The 16,480-nt window shown below is 43.2% G+C and overlaps 1 protein-coding gene across 2 annotated transcripts in view; it reads left to right on the forward strand.

Annotated features, from left to right (window-relative positions):
• Positions 1 to 7,226: 7,226 nt before the first annotated feature.
• MGC83480 (protein) overlaps positions 7,227 to 16,480 on the forward strand; it is an 82,427-nt gene continuing 73,173 nt past the window's right edge. The window contains exon 1 of one of the 2 annotated variants that reach the window (XM_041574247.1): positions 7,227 to 8,187. In XM_041574247.1, the coding sequence (XP_041430181.1) occupies positions 8,179 to 8,187 (9 nt within the window). In that variant the 5' untranslated portion in view covers positions 7,227 to 8,178. 2 annotated transcript variants of the gene reach the window in all.

Here is a 16,480-nt window from a genome sequence, read left to right on the forward strand (position 1 = left end):
AATTTGGATCTCCATAAATTATCTCCAATAATTTAGACATTATTAAAACTCAACAGGATTGTTTTGCCTCCAATAAGGATGAATTGAGTCTTAATTTGGATCAAGCACACGGTACTTTTTTAATATTACAAAATAGAAGGAAATAATTTTTAAAAACTTTGGGTTATTGATTGTAATAAAGTCTTAGGCAGATGACCTTCCTGTAGTTCAGAGCTTTCTGGATAACGGATCTCATAGCTGTACAAAATACTTGTAGAGTGTAGGCAATATCTCAATTCTCCGTAATCAAAACAGCAAGGTAGATTAAAGTAGTTGATAGTATCATGACAAAAGAAAACGTCCCATTGGAGGATGTTGCTCCTTCCACTTACTGGAAAAATGAAGCACATATGCCATATTCTGAGTATTTTGACAACATGATTTCATTGGGGAATATTTTACCAAAGTTGTTTAGGCATTGCCCTCGTAATGAAGATGGCATAGAGTGGCAACACCAGCTGGGGACCCATCGTATATTTAAAGGAGAAGGAAAGGTTAAAACTAAGTAAGCCTCATCAGAAAGGTCCACCTAAATATACCAGTAAACCCTCAAAGTAATGCTGCTCTGACTCCTCTGTCAAAAGAAACACAACATTTCTTTCCTTCTATTGTGTACTCATGGGCTTCTGTATCAGACTTCCTGTTTTCAGCTTAAACCTCCTTGCCCCGGGCGTGAGCATGCTCAGTTTGCTCCTCTTCTCCCCCCTCCATTCTCTGCTGTAATCTGAGCCCAAAGCTATGAGCGAGCAGGGAGAGGCTCAGGCAGGAAGTGATGTCACACCAAGCTAATACTGCAGCTGCTATCCTAAACAAACAGATAGCATCTAGAGCTTTTTACTCAAGTATGGTAACGCATTCTAGTTTGCACTATGGCAGCTGATCTATTATCAATAAAATGCCACCATAGCTTTCCTTCTCCTTTAAATAGCATTTTTGTTCAGAGTAAACAGCGGGATCTCATTCTTGTTGTATTGATAAATAGAGTACAAGCATAATACAAGTCCTGAAACTGTAGGGTGTGAATTTGGTATCCATTTTCTTACCATCCAAGTGACGGGTCATAACTAATAAGAAAGGGCATAAAGTTTATATTTCAGTAGAAATAATTTAATTTTACTTGTGTTTTGGTGACTTGTTTTTTACCCACTACTTAACAAATCCATAATTAAAATTACATCTTTTTTTTTCTATTTCACAGGTAAAAAGGCTGTTAAAAGCAGTAAGTACCCTAAATGTTTTTTCAATAGTGTGTGTATCTGAAAATAGTAGACCAGAAGGAGAGAAAAGGAGAGCATATTAGGGAGTTGAAGGTGAGAAGCTTGTGGAAAACAGAAGTCAGCTAATGAGGGAGAGAGAGGCAGAGCAGAAGAGGTAAGGAAATAAAGGGACACGAATTACATTAGAAAGATAAAGACCAGGAAGAGACCATGAGAATAGAAAGGTGAGTCGATGCAAACAGAGAAATGGTTATGCATGGTTCAGTGGTAATAAATATTTTTTTGGATGATTTTTTTTTAATATACCTATGTGTTGCTGCCAAGTGCAAGTCATGGGATTCCTGTTTTCTCCTGTACATGTAACATGTTTATAGCCTGCCTTTGACAGTGAGAACCATAGTCTGTCTTGGTATCATCAAACTGCCACCAAGAAAAAAAAGTCTCCCTTTACCTCACCTTGACCCAGAAAGGTTCAGGTTATTATTAAATGCGGGCAGCCATGTTTAGTGTGGATAGGATGAAATGTTGTCTGCAACTGTAGTGCAATTGTACAGAAAAAACACATTGCAATGTGCTTCAGGTCATACTGATATAACTGCTTTTTTTTTTTTTTTTTTACAACAATGTGTCCCTATATGTCACTGTAGAGATTTTTCTATTTGGCAAAGTGTTTCAGTAAGTGGAGGGAATTAAATAAACCCCCCCCCCCCCCATTAGTAGTAATCAAGACAGGCAGAGGTTGGCTGAGTATTTGTGACAAGACAATTCTACTTGATGTGACACCCCCGAGTTCGCTAGTTTACCCCCTCCACCTGCAGCTAATTCACAACCTCCCTGTTGGGTACTCACTTAAAGGACCAGTAACATAAAAAAATGTAAAAAAAAAATTGTCTATACTTAAAGGGATACTGTCATGGGAAAACATGTTTTTTTCAAAAACGCATCAGTTAATAGTGCTGCTCCAGCAGAATTCTGCACTGAAATCCATTTTTCTACAAACTGGGAATCTGTTTGCTCTCTTGAAAAATGTATTTCAGTGCAGAATTTTGCTGGAGCAGCACTATTAACTGATGCGTTTTGAAAAAAACACGTTTTCCCATAACAGTATCCCTTTAACGAAAACTAAGACACATTTAGCTTTAAATTCGCAAAGTCTTTATTCGGAAATAACTTACCGATTCTCCGCTTGCGCTCTTCTTCAGAAAGGGCTACGATCCATTGTGCGGCGCTCGATTTCTCCTCCCTGGCTGTCTCCTATAGAAGGCAGGGAAGAAAAATCGAGCGCCATGCGATGGATCATCGCAGTTTCTGAAGGCGCGCAAGCGGAGAATTGGTAAGTTATTTCTTAATAAATAATTAATAAAGACTGCGAATTTAAAGTTAAATGTGTCTTGGTGTTTGTTTTTTATTTGTTATGTAGAAACTAATTTATTTTTAAAAAACAAAAGTTTTACTGGTCCTTTAATAACTTGCTACCCCCCCCCCCTTCCCATACTGGACACTCTATTGTGACTCTAGCCAATGGCCTCTGCTTCCTACCCATAGTTCCACCTACTGCCTCCCCCTGCTGCCGTCATTTATCTTTGTTTTACCCAAAGAAAATTAGAGCTCAAACAGACTTGAGAGCAATTTCCATTAGCCTTAGTAATTCTAATTTCTACTATAGTTATCGCTTCTCATTTTGTGGTGCTGGTCAAAAGATCTTCATTTTAATGTTCTCTTTCTTCAGGTTCCACAGGACATCACTAATAATCTGGGAATGGACCACTCAAATCTGCATCCCATATCGGTGGTGTGTGCAACGTCTGTCAGCAAATTGAAGATTAAAATGCAATGTGACACACAAATATAATATTTAATAAAAGTTTGTTTTTTGTTTTTTCATGTGGGTATGGAAAATTATTTCCAGGTTGTCTTTATATGGCATCAAAAATATAACACATGAGATTGTAGTCTTTCGGACTACCTCAGCGCAACTCACAGTTCAGAGATAACTTCTCCCTATCACACAGCCTACATCCAAGTTAGCTGCACTTTCTCCAAAAGACTGTCTTTCTCAAGTCACAGGTCCCATGGCACTCATTTTCTCTCTGAAGCTCAGGCTGTTAGTCTCTTTGTCCTGGTTCCAAAAGAACCCTTGGTTCTTTCTCAGGTCTCCTCTCACACACTGGGAATAGCCAGACCCCCCCTAGGGCCCAACGATCGGATCATAATGCCAGAAAAAACAGGCGGTCGGATTGCGGGACCACATCAACAAACAGATGCAGCCGCGATCCAACAGAATTTTTACCCCTGCCCGATCGACATCTGCCTGACTTTCGACCAAATATCGATCGGGGAAGCCGGTCGGAGGACCCCACACACGGGCCAATATGCTGCCGGCTCGGTCTGTCAGCAGCTTTTCTCGGCCCGTGTATGGCCACCATAAATAGTAAAGGGAATGGAACAATCAAAATACATGGAAATACGTTTCAATCTGGATTTGTTTATACTAGATAAGAGGTCCTTGCAAAGGGACATCACAACTCTTTATAAATACTGTAGAGGAGACTATAGACAGATAGTAGAAGATCTTTAGTTTTCACCTGAAGCAGCACAAGTGGAGCTTCACTATGTGGGAGATGGAGTGCACTGCCAAAGGATATTTAAGTTTGACTTAAATATCTTCTTGGACAGGCAAAACATCCAAGGTTACTGTAATCTCCAGAGCAATAGTTATCTTGCGTATGTAAGGCTGGAACTACACGGTGCACGTCCTTCCGATCCGACGTGATGAAAGGAAGCGCAGGTGTCACGTCAGATGCGAACGATGCACGTTGCGTCTTCATCCGACAGTTGAGTGAGATGCAATCAGTTTGTAGATGCGACATTTGTATTCCTTACATTAGATTTGGCGCATCCGACCTGATGTCTGCGCTTCCTCTCATTGCATCGGATCGGAAGGACGTGCACCGTGTAGTTCCAGCCTTAGTGTGCAAGTTTTTCTACACACATTATGTGGGCTTGTGGTGCTTGGGGAATCACACAGAAAGATCGAACTTATCTTTAAATCCACATTAACTATGTTATTAGCAACCATCTAATTCACTCATACATTCAAAATGTCTGGCTGTATGTTAAACTTCCACATTTGCAATGATGCCACTTCTGGTTTACAGCAACATTTTTTTCATGGTGGTCAGCGGGTCATAGATTTGGTTGCAGATAAGGCAGTTGCGGGCTTGGTATCAGGTCCAAGTAGGTAAAAATGTGGGTTTCTAATTTCAGTTCCATGCAGGACCCGTGGGTACCCATTGGAGGTGATCGGGGAGGTTGCCAGCAACTTAATAACTTAAAAAAAGTCCTGAGCTCAGCTGCGATCTTGTCGATTTGCGACCTCACTCACTGGCTTCAGTACATGAATATACTGGTGTATACATTGAATATACAGTGGTGAGTACGCCTGTACGTGCTCCAGGGTGGCGACCTGCTACCTCTAGTGTGTGCCCTCCTGCCTGATGGAATGTAGCCTGTCTGCACTGAATCATGAGGAAAGTGGTGGGGGCTCTGAGCACATTGAGGGCTCCAGCCAGGACTGTAATCTGGGCGATCAAAGAAGGTGGGGTCAATATTAGCGGAACCCTCATTGGTTTCAGCTGCAGGGGCCATATCTCCCAACTGTCCCGGTTTTAGGATTCTTACAGACGAGTGTTTTTACCTGTGTTCCGGTTTCATGCATTCAGCAGCAGGGGAGCGCAGGAGTAGACACATTGGATTTTTTTCAATGGGGCTGTACGCATGTAAGCGCCAAACGCAGGAAAAATGCAACATACTGCGTCCCAACCTGCGTCCGGCACTTACACGCATCTGCGTGAGTACAGCCACATTGAAAAGAATTCAGTGCGTTTTCTCCTGCTTTCCCCTGGGGCTGAATCCATGAAACCGGAGCGCAGCTAAAAACGCTCGTTTGTAAGAGTCCTTAGACGGAAAGTCCCTCTTTTGACAGCTCAACCTGCAGTCCCTTGTTTGTACTGGAAAGTCACGATTTTCTCTGCACTGAACAGGCAGAAAAAACTATTTCTATCTCAATTGGCTTTTGGCAGAGAGTCCAGAATAGCCACAGCAGCCGATAAGATACTTTTATAACAACTTTGAGACAAGCAAATGAGTAATTGTAACAATATAAGATGACAGGTCTCTTGGTAGAAGTTAGACTCACAGCTTAAAGGGCAATTCACCTTCATGAGCAAAACTGTAATAAAAAAAAAAAAAAAGAGAAATATGTTCAAACTCTCATAACCTGACAAAATGTGTAAAATGAACATGGTAATTAAGGTAAAATGGGTGTGGTCAAAATAGCCGCACTGCAACTTTTTGGTGCCTTTTTTTATTTCCAAAATGTTGAGAGGTATGGCAGGGGCTGTAGCAGTAACCCCGTCTGCAGTCTGTGAGGGAGCAGGGGTTAATGATCGTGCAGTCAAATCAGCTGCTGTAGGTTTCTGTTTAACCTGGGATCTCCTGAGAGCTGTAGCAGGGGAGGAGACTGAAAGAGCTAGAACTTGAGCCGCCTCCTCCTCCCTGACATCATCAGCTGCTGCCCTAGTCCTACTCTGTGCTGCTGGAGCTGCAGGCATGGCTCTCTCTCTCTCTAGCTCCTGGGGGAACAGGACTGAGGGAGGGCAGCATACCTCCCAACATTTTGGAAATAAAAGGAGGGACAAAAAAGTTGCTGTGCATAGCATGGTGACATTTTTTTGACCATGCCCATTTTTGTGGCCACACCCCCTAATTACCATGTTCATTTTACTAAATTTGGCAGGTTATAAAAGTTTTTTTTTCACTTATTACAGTCTTGCTAATGAAGGTGAATTGCCCTTTAAGCTGTGAGTCTAACTTCTCCCAAGGGACCTGTCATCTTATATTGTTACAACAGGGCTGCCATTAGAAATCACAGGTCCCCGTACAACAACAGCCCCGCCCCAGATCCCGCCCACTCCACACCACAGTTAAAAGGCTACAGACATCAGTGCTAAAGATGGTAACCCCCAATCGTAGAACAATCCAAAAAGTACTCGCACACCCTGGCCCTCCCAAAAGGTAGAGATCCCTGGTGCACAGCAAAATGGAGGAAACGGCAACCTCACGATCCAATGGCGACAAGAAGTTCACTGGCACACAGGTAATGCAACGTTTCGGGGTTACCCCCTTTATCAAGCATGGTAACCCCCCCCCACACACACACAAACAAGTTATAAAAAGCTATTGATGGTCAGGGCCCCCTTATAAATTAAAAAAAAAATGTGTCGCCAGGGCCCCCCATAAAATTTTTATTTTTTTTTAAAAGAAAAAAAAAATATTGCTGGTTAGGGCCCCCTAAAAGATATAAAAATTAATAATTGATGACCAGGACCCCCCTATAAGTAAAAAAAAAAACCATCTGCACCGGGGCCCCCATAAAAGTTTCTTTAAAAAAAACATTTGTGCCAGGACCCCGCATACGTTTTTTTTTTTTTTTTTTAAAAAAAACATTGCTGCCAGGGCCCCCCTTACAAGTTAAAAAAAAATCGGGGGCCCCAGAGAATATTTTTAAAAAAACATTGGTGGCAGGGGCCTAAAGAGTGTTAAAATAATACATTGGTGGCCAGGGGATTAAAAAACATTGGTGTTCAGCAGAATTGAATTTGTGGCTTCAGGACTTCAAACTTGACCGTTTTTGTGACTTTTCACCATTTCGGGACTTTGGCTGTTCGGGATTTCAGGAGAGGCGGCACGGCTATATCAAAAAGTGCAGCACAGCCGGGCCCCCCTTCAGGCCCAGTACAGTAGTGAACCCCTAATGGCGACCCTGTGTTACAATTAATTATTTGCTTATCCATATACAGTTGAATTGTTACAAATGTATCTTATCTTCTGTTGTGGCTGTTCTGGGCTCTCTGCCAAAAGTCAATTAAGTTAGAAACTTTGTTTCTGGCTGTTTAGTGCAGAGAAAATCGGGGCTTGCCAGTACAAATGAAGGACTGCGGGTTGCGCTGTTAGAAGAGGGATCGTCCCTCTAAAAACGGGACAGTTGGGAGGAATGGGGCAGGAGTGTCTGGAAGGGCGGGACAGATTCTGCTTTGATGATTTGTGACCTCCCCCGCCTGCCACAGCCTCATGGGGAGGGTGAATAATTTCTCTCAGCAGCCGGTCTGTACAGCCTGTACCTTCTCTCTGGCCCGGCTCCAGGCAGGACCTTTACAACCAGGGAATCAGCCGCCATTAGGGGAGACCAGAAAGACTGCAGCCTATAAAGGACTCCAGGTGCCTGTGATGTCACAAGAGGAGGAGGACAAGCAGCTTCCAGTTATTAGATCAGCCCTCCCTTAGCGCCATCCTCCAATCCTTCCACCCCATGTAATTAGTCCCAGGGTTCCCTCTGCTCCCAGCACCTCCCCACAGTCCCGGGCACCCTTTGTTACCCACCTCAGCAGCTCCCAACATTCACCTGACAGGGTTCTTGGCGGGAGGGCAGGGACCTTCTTTGGACCACACCCCCTTTCCGCATTCCTCGCATTGTATCGACCTGACGTCACGTGTGATTGACAGGCTTTCTTACCAGAGCCGTGGAGGTGAGTGAGGTGCAGAGTGAGGCCGGGCAACTAACCATTCACGCAAGTGACTGCAGTGTTAATTTATACCTGAGCCCCGCCCATTGACACGCCTCTTTTGTGGGCGTATCGCACATCTCCTCAATCAATCTCGTAACCTGTGGCGGCGCTTCTACCTATCTGACAATCACAAGGCAGGGAGGGAGCAGCAACAGCAACAGCAGCAGGAGGAGGAGGAGAGGCCTGGCCCGAGGATCCGCAGCCATTTCACGGCCGAACACATCCTCCTGGAGCGGAGAGCGGGTCTGTGAGGGAGGGATCAGCCCACTCATAGGGCCCCCGTAGCTGCTGCGGAGATGATGCCGGTAAGACATGGAGCTCCGCGCTCTGCTTGTTTGGGGGGGGAGAGTGTGTCCATGAGAGAGAGAGACATTATAGGGAAGCTGCATATCTGATAGTAGAACTGTCCAACCCCCAGCGCCCATCTCTGCCACAGGGTATCGGGAGTTGTGACAGGCTGGTTGTGTCTGGTGTATTTATATATATATATATTCCTGTCATACCCACCAATGGCGTCTCTCCATCATTTCACATTCATTTGAATGGCACCTGTCTCTGTCATGTATTGTAGGTGCCTCTCTGTCACACTGCTGTATCATGGGTGCTGTATGGGTGATTGTGGCTGTATCATGGGTGCTGTGTGGGTGATTGTGGCTGTATCATGGGTGATTGTGGCTGTATCATGGGTGCTGTGTGGGTGATTGTGGCTGTATCATGGGTGCTGTGTGGGTGATTGTGGCTGTATCATGGGTGCTGTGTGGGTGATTGTGGCTGTATCATGGGTGCTGTGTGGGTGATTGTGGCTGTATCATGGGTGCTGTGTGGGTGATTGTGGCTGTATCATGGGTGCTGTGTGGGTGATTGTGGCTGTATCATGGGTGCTGTGTGGGTGATTGTGGCTGTATCATGGGTGCTGTGTGGGTGATTGTGGCTGTAGTTAGAGGGACACTTTCCCCTATGAGATCTGCAGTGGTTGCAGCCCAGTCCTGTTCCTGCTAAGGGCACTGCAGTGTCAAACAGATGGTGTTGGCAACCTTTTCCTGTCATTCTTTTCCTTCCTTAAAGGGATACTGTCATGGGAAAACATGTTTTTTTTCCAAAACACATCAGTTAATAGTGCTGATCCAGCAGAATTCTGCACTGAAATCCATCTTTCAAAAGAGCAAACAGATTTTTTTATATTTAATTTTGAAATCTGACATGGGGCCAGACATATTGTAAATTTCCCAGGTGCCCCAAGTCATGTGACTTGTTCTCTGATAAACTTTAGTCACTCTTTACTGCTGTACTGCAAGTTGGAGTGATATTACCCCCTCCCTCTCCCCCCCCCCAGCAGCCTAAAGCTGGCCATAGATGCAAAGATCTCATTGTATGATTTTCAGAACGTGTGTGGAAAGTCCCGACGTTTTTCGTCCGTTCGTTTGGTCAAATGGACAGGTTAGAAAATTTCTGTCGGCTGCGAGTAATATCTCTGCGTGTATTGCCGATCGAACGATTTTCTGTGGGAGACTGTCACTAGTTTTGTCTATAGTACGATTGCTGTCAGGGGCAGAACATCGGCTGATCTGTTCTTTAACTACTTTATTTGGTCGGAATGGTAAGACTTTGATCTGAATGGTTAGTGGCGGGTCGGAAGATGGGAAAGTCCGATCGTACATTGATTTGTACGATCGGATTTTTGCGTCTGTGGCCGTCTTAACAACAGAACAATGGAAGTTAACCAGATAGCAGCTCCCTAGCACAAGATAATGGCTATCTGGTAGATCTAAAAACAACACTCAATAGTAAAAGCCAAGTCCCACTGAGACTGATTCAGTTACATTAAGTAGGAGAAATAACAGCCTGCCAGAAAGTAGTTCCATCCTAAAATGCAGGCACAAGTCACATGACTGGGGCAGCTGGGAAACTGACAATATGTCTAGCCCCATGTCAGATTTCAAAATTAAATATAAAAAAATCTGTTTGCTCTTTTGAGAATTGGATTTCAGTGCAGAATTCTGCTGGAGCAGCACTATTAACTGATGTGTTTTGAAAAAAAAAAAAAATGACCGTATCCCTTTAAAGTGGACCTGTCATCCAGACACAAAAATCTGTATAATAAAAGTCCTTTTCAAATTAAACATGAAATCCAATTTCTATTTTTTATTTAAGCATTCATAGCTGTTGTAAGCTCATTTAAAAATCTCAAATATTGTCTGCCCCTCCTCTATGCCCGTGGCATAGAGGCGGGGCAGACAATTACTTTCACTTTCCATTCAGCACTTCCTAGATGTCACTGCTCTCCCCACATTCCCCCTGTTCTCTTTACCATATAACTGTGTAGCCAGGGCATGGGGATGGACATCGGGTCCCCCATTCTGGTGCACAAACAAAATTCTGAGATGATACAAGGCTTGTCTTAATAACAGTGTCCACAAAATGGCTGCTGCCTGCTTGTTATAATTTTGAAATCCCAGACTGAAGGAAACAAGATTCAAATAATTTATATAGCGTTATTAAAGTTTATTTTCCTTGACTAATCTGATAAAATAGGATTTTGAATAATTTTTTTGGGTGACGGGTCCCCTTTAACCTTGTATTGTAACACAGGATTAACATTTAAGGGAACCAGTTAGGATGTTTGTCTTAAGTCTTGAATGTGGGAAGGGCTATCCGCAATGTTCTTAGCTGGTCTGTCCTGTAGGGTACAATGGTTGGGTAAGATGACGGCCAATGAATGAAAGAGCAGTGGTTTAAGTCTTATATTATGACGGACAGGCAGAAATATATACATTATGCTTTATTTTATTTCTCTTTTTCTGATCATCCCTCATTGAATGTAACCACCCGCCATAGACTTCACTCATTACACAGGCTTTGGTCTGATCTGTTCATAGTCAATTGATCTGACTTGCTTGATTAGAGCACCACCCAGGTAGTTCTATGATCGTTAACACTTTGTAATCTGACTGTAAGTCTCATTTAATGCGTTTGCTATGTGGATACTCATGCAGTCATGGAAGTAGGAGGAAGCTGGATCTTATTAAAAATTACACGTGGCATCTGATTTTTTTTTTTATTCAGTTTCAATGGAAGTGGCTTTGGGCAAACACTAAAAACTGCTGTGTGGCCATGGCCTAGAGCAACATGTATATCACTCGTCAGATAATTATGATTGTGATCTTTTCCAGTACTTGTGTGTCTCTGGTTGTATGTTTATACCATATTCAACTGATGTGACTCCATTAAAATGTAAAATGGGCATTATTAAACACATTCATCTAATGTATGATTTTAATTTGCGCTTGGCTCTCTCTTGGCATTTCCGTCAAGGTGTTGCTGTTAAGTCTGTATTAAAAATAGAAGTCTGATATGGTCCAATGCAGATTAGTTTGAGAGTATGGTTTGTTCATGCCTGGAAGGAATGTGTCATTTGTACTACAGATAACATGCATTAGACTAAACAGAAATAATTGGGCACACACTATTCTTGACCCAGACTGATTATATTTTTAGTCACTGTAATCACATGTTTTTATTTTGTTATCAAAGGGATAGTGTCATGGGAAAAACATTTTTTTTTCAAAATGAATCAGTTAATAGAGCTGCTCCAGCAGAATTCTGCACTGAAATCCATTTCTCAAAAGAGCAAACAGATTTTTTTATATTCAATTTTGAAATCTGACATGGGGCTAGACATATTGTCAATTTCCCAGTTGCCCCAAGTCATGTGACTTGTGCTCTGATAAACTTCAATCACTCTTTACTGCTGTACTGCAAGTTTGAGTGATATCACCCCCTCCCTTTTCCCCCCAGCAGCCAAACAAAAGAACAATGGGAAGGTAACCAGATAACAGCTCCCTAACACAAGATAACAGCTGCCTGGTAGATCTAAGAACAACACTCAATAGTAAAAACCCATGTCTCACTGAGACACATTCAGTTACATTGAGAAGGAAAAACAGCAGCCTGCCAGAAAGCATTTCTCTCCTAAAGTGCAGGCACAAGTCACATGACTGGGGGCAGCTGGCAAATTGACAAAATGTCTAGCCCCGTGTCAGATTTCAAAATTGAATATAAAAAAATCTGTTTGCTCTTTTGAGAAATGGATTTCAGTGCAGAATTCTGCTGGAGTAGCACTATTAACTGATGTGTTTTGAAAAAAACATGTTTTCTGATGACAGGATCCCTTTAAGATCTACTGTAAGTCACCAAGGGAGACTTATGACTAGTACTAAATGGGACAAATTTCTCATTTTGTCTCCAAGCAAAGCCATGAAATAGACATCCAAGATAGATGGGGTATTTGATTGCTATAGTCCTCTATTTAGACCCTATCCTTTTTAACTTCCAGTCTCTCATTCATGAAATAGAATTGTTTTGCAATCAGTATGGATTATATTAAGTTGAACTCTCGCTTAACTACGTGGATACCAGCAACTACTCCTTTTTAGATCTTACATGTTTGACCCCACTGTTCTCCTTTTAGGATTGCAATCTTTTCTAATTCCCTGCTATCACAATGGAGGCCAAGGGGGGAGAATACAGACCTCCCAAGATTTTTTTATGACTATACACACCGTTGACTAAAATAATCCTTTTAATACAATTGGGTGATAGTGTGCTCTCCGTATGAGTAGACCCGGAAAGGATTTATACGTTGTAGCTTAAGTTGAGCCACAAATAATATGTAAGTTGGTACTTCAGTGGTGCTAATAAGGAGAACAGGTTATTGCAAAAGGTGGTAGCAGGGAGGGATGTAACTGAATATGCCAATATTTATTATTCATTTTAGTTAAACAGTTATTTATTCTTTTTTAGTTATATTTAAGCAGATTTGGGAGAACAGAGGTTTCTGGACCACTAAACCTTGTTTATTATATACTCTATGCCTTTTACTTTGGACACTGTATAATTCCTATAATTGGACTGAGGCATATCCCTTTGCCATCACATTATTCGGTGATTTATTTTTAACAACATTCCTCTCATATCTGAAGATATTATGATTCAGCTCATTAAGCAAGTATGTTACTCCACCTGAAATTATATTGCTATTAATACACACCATCATATATCCTAGTCCTTAAACCATCTGCCTGTTGCAATTGCGGGAGAATATGTTTAATATGTCTACTGTGCATATTTGAATTGCAAAAAAAAGAAAAATCCATCTGCATTACCTTTCAGTGGAATGTACAAAATCAGTGGAAGAAGAAAAGGCTCGGTAGTACATTATATAATATTCTTACTGTATTTGGAAGGGATTCTGTTTATCCCGTTGGTAGTGGGAGAATTGGTGAAAAAGTGAACTAAGTGAAAAACCTGATGCAAGAATACCCATGTGAATGTGTCCCTAATGTGTAACTCTATTGATTACTTTATTAATTTGGCCTTCCATCATTGGTCCATCTCCTTTCAATCAATCCTAAATATCTGTGGTAGGCCAATCTTTATAACTTCTTTGTCAACTTGCCTGTATACATAAGTATACGTAACTCTCTAACATTTTACACTAATATTAATATATGTTCTATAAGAAGTGTATAATGTTTATGTATTATAATGCAGAGCAATTTAGTACAGCAGGTAATCGCAGGTAATATTCCTGTTATATTGAATGACTGACCTCCCTTCCCCCTCAGTCACAAGGTGCTCTGGGGATTTTGTCTTTTTCATGTGTGTCATTGCCCCTTTGCATGCAGCTTACAGCAGAAATGTAACAGGGCAAAGTGTAAAGGTGGCCATACACAGAGAGATCTGCTTGTTTGGCGATATTGCCAAAAAAGAGGATATCCCCAATATGCCCACCTTGAGCTGGGAGATAGCGGACTGATCCAATCATGGGCACTAGGGCTAATGGTCGGATTAGCAGTACGGGCAGTCGGATCACGGGACCATATCAACAAACCGATGCGATCCGACTAGATTTTTAGCCCTGCCCGATCAACATCTGGCCAATTTTCAGCCAGATATCGATTGGGGAAGTCCGACGAAGGGCCCCATACACGGGCCAATAAGCTGCAGACTGGAGCCTGGTCAGGAGGTTGTGGGGCCAAGCACAATGATATGGAAGTGCAAATATTTATTTTGATGCATGGGATGCAATGTTCAACTCGCTGCGGGGGAAAATTTCTGGAGTGAAACTACTTGCGGTTTTAAACTAGGCCTGGTATGTGTGTTGGGTGCATTCCATACTGAAAAAGTTGCGGATAAGGCAGTTGTGGGTCGGGGTTGGGTCAAAGTGGGTAAATATGCGGATTCGGGTCAGTTCCAGGTCTCATAAATTGGTTCCACATACGGTTGCCATCTGGCTGGTACTTTACCGGCCTAGCCGGTAAAACACCTGCCAGGGCCGGTATTATAAATTTGTAATACACTTAAAAAAAGCCCTTGGCCCACCCCCAATTCGCTCAGAACTTGAAGAGGTGCCAACCCTAGTTCCGCACAGGACTCTAGCCTAGGGTGCAAAGTTGGGGGTGTTGGGCGGTTTGCCTAGGGTGCCCAGTCGGCTTGGGCTGCCTCTGGAAGATTCTAATTTCAGCACTTTAACCCTGACAATGAAAAGATGGCTGCTATTAATAACATTAATAAACCGAATATAAAGAGTATATCATTTGCAACAGTCATATATTTAGGTACTGGATACAAATAAATGTTAATGGAAGCGTATGTCCTTATTACTTTGTAGTTGGCTGACAAAACATCCTGAATGTAAATTGATTGACGCCACTTTTGTTACAGTGCTACGCAATATGTTGGCTCTATATAAATACATGTTAATAATAATACAGTGTTGTGAGAAGAGGTCTTGCTGGGTAACAGGAGAAATGGAGGGGTGGACTGTTGCATTTTCTGGAGTTGTGTGTGCATCATTTTTCGTGAAAGGTCTTGGAAAAATGCCATGAAATGTCTTAGGGCTCTTACACATGAGCGTTCTGACCTGCGCTCCCCTGCGTTCCGTTTTTTGCCGTTCAGCCGCAGGGGAGCGCAGGAATAGACGCAAGTCATTATTTGAAATGGGGCTGTACTCACTCAGGCGCGTGTAGGCGCCGAACGCAGGTTCAGACGCAACATGCTGCATTTTTCCTGCGTTCGGCGCCTACACGCGCCTGAGTGAGTACAGCCCCATTTCAAATAATGACTTGCGTCTATTCCTGCGCTCCCCTGCGGCAGAACGCCAAAAAACGGAACGCAGGGGAGCGCAGGTCAGAACGCTCATGTGTAAGAGCCCTTAGAGAAAAGTGAATTGCAATTACTGTTGTTTCGTTAAGCATTGCAGTTGTCATATGTTTTTCTAATAAGCAATTATTCCAGTTTGCCTCAGTCGATGCATATTTTTTATAGACCTTTGTAAAAAAGTAACAAGGTAATCGGGTCCGGACTGGGATTTAAAAGAGGCCCTGGCATTTCAGACATACAGAGTCCCACACAACTGCCCAACAGCCCAATAAATAGTGACTGTCTGTGGCATCTTCCAGCAGCCCCTCTGACATTTGCCAGAAACCACAGATTGCCAGTCCGGGCCTGAAGGTAGCCATTGTTTTGTATCGATGTACTGCTTATGAACGATATCCTGATATCTCATTCTGTAGCCCTTTTTATACCCTGTTCAAACTGAGGGTAGGACTACACTGACGTTTTCGACGCGCTGCGACAAAACGTCTGCAACATGTCGCATGCAACGGAAATAAGGGAAGAGATAGAAAATGTCGGATGAAGTCACAGCATTGATGCGACGTGACACGACTGTCAGATGCATCCGATAGTTGTGTCGCGTTGAAAAACGTCCGTGTAGTCCTACCCTTATTGTTCCCCAAACCCCCTCCCGTACTGAATAACCTGTGCATAAAGCAATCAGAAATTGACTTTTGCATTGCTGCTGGCCCCCTCCTGCATTGGAAAAAGCTACTGCTGAATCTGTGACTTTTCGTTACTCTTTACTACTTTTGGAACTGAATTGTGCCAGTCACAGTGTAACAGTAGAGTAACGATTAGTGTACACACCACTGTCCAATTGTTTTATTTCCCATAGTCACCCATGGTCAGCATTCACCCATGGGTTAATTCCCCCCTGCAGGCCAGCGGACAGGACCTCCCCCTACAATTTAAAAGTTCCACCTGTTCCTCCCTTCCCTCGTCTATTTTGTCCTGTCCGGGCCAGGGATAGGAGTTTAGTTCTGGGAGAACGTGGAATCTCAGGATGGAAGGTGAGGGCCTTGAAAGCTCCCCCCTTGGGGGTTAGCAGAGGCTTACTTACGTGCCCATGTCTCTCCTCCCGTTCTGCGGGTCAGGGGGATGTGGAGGGAGCGTTGCTATTTGGCAGCTTAGGTGGCTGATCCTCCCGCAGCGCGGGTTAGGAGAAGTCCGCAGCCCTCAGGAGAAAAGACGCCAAGGATGCGTACACAGCCGTCGGATCGCGGTGCGGCTGAGTGCGGCGGAAGTGACGTCATGGCGGAAGTGCTCGAGCGGCCATCTTGGTAGAGGGCAGAAATGCGCGTCTGCAAGGGATGGTGAGGACGCTGAATGGGCGCCAAGAAAGTTAGCGTTTTTACCTGTATTGAGCATGGGTTATACAGGTATGGCTATTACCTATGATGAAATGGATTATGCAGAGGG

This window comes from Xenopus laevis, chromosome 8S (genome assembly GCF_017654675.1).
Source record: "Xenopus laevis strain J_2021 chromosome 8S, Xenopus_laevis_v10.1, whole genome shotgun sequence".
NCBI classification, from domain to species: Eukaryota; Metazoa; Chordata; class Amphibia; order Anura; family Pipidae; genus Xenopus; species Xenopus laevis.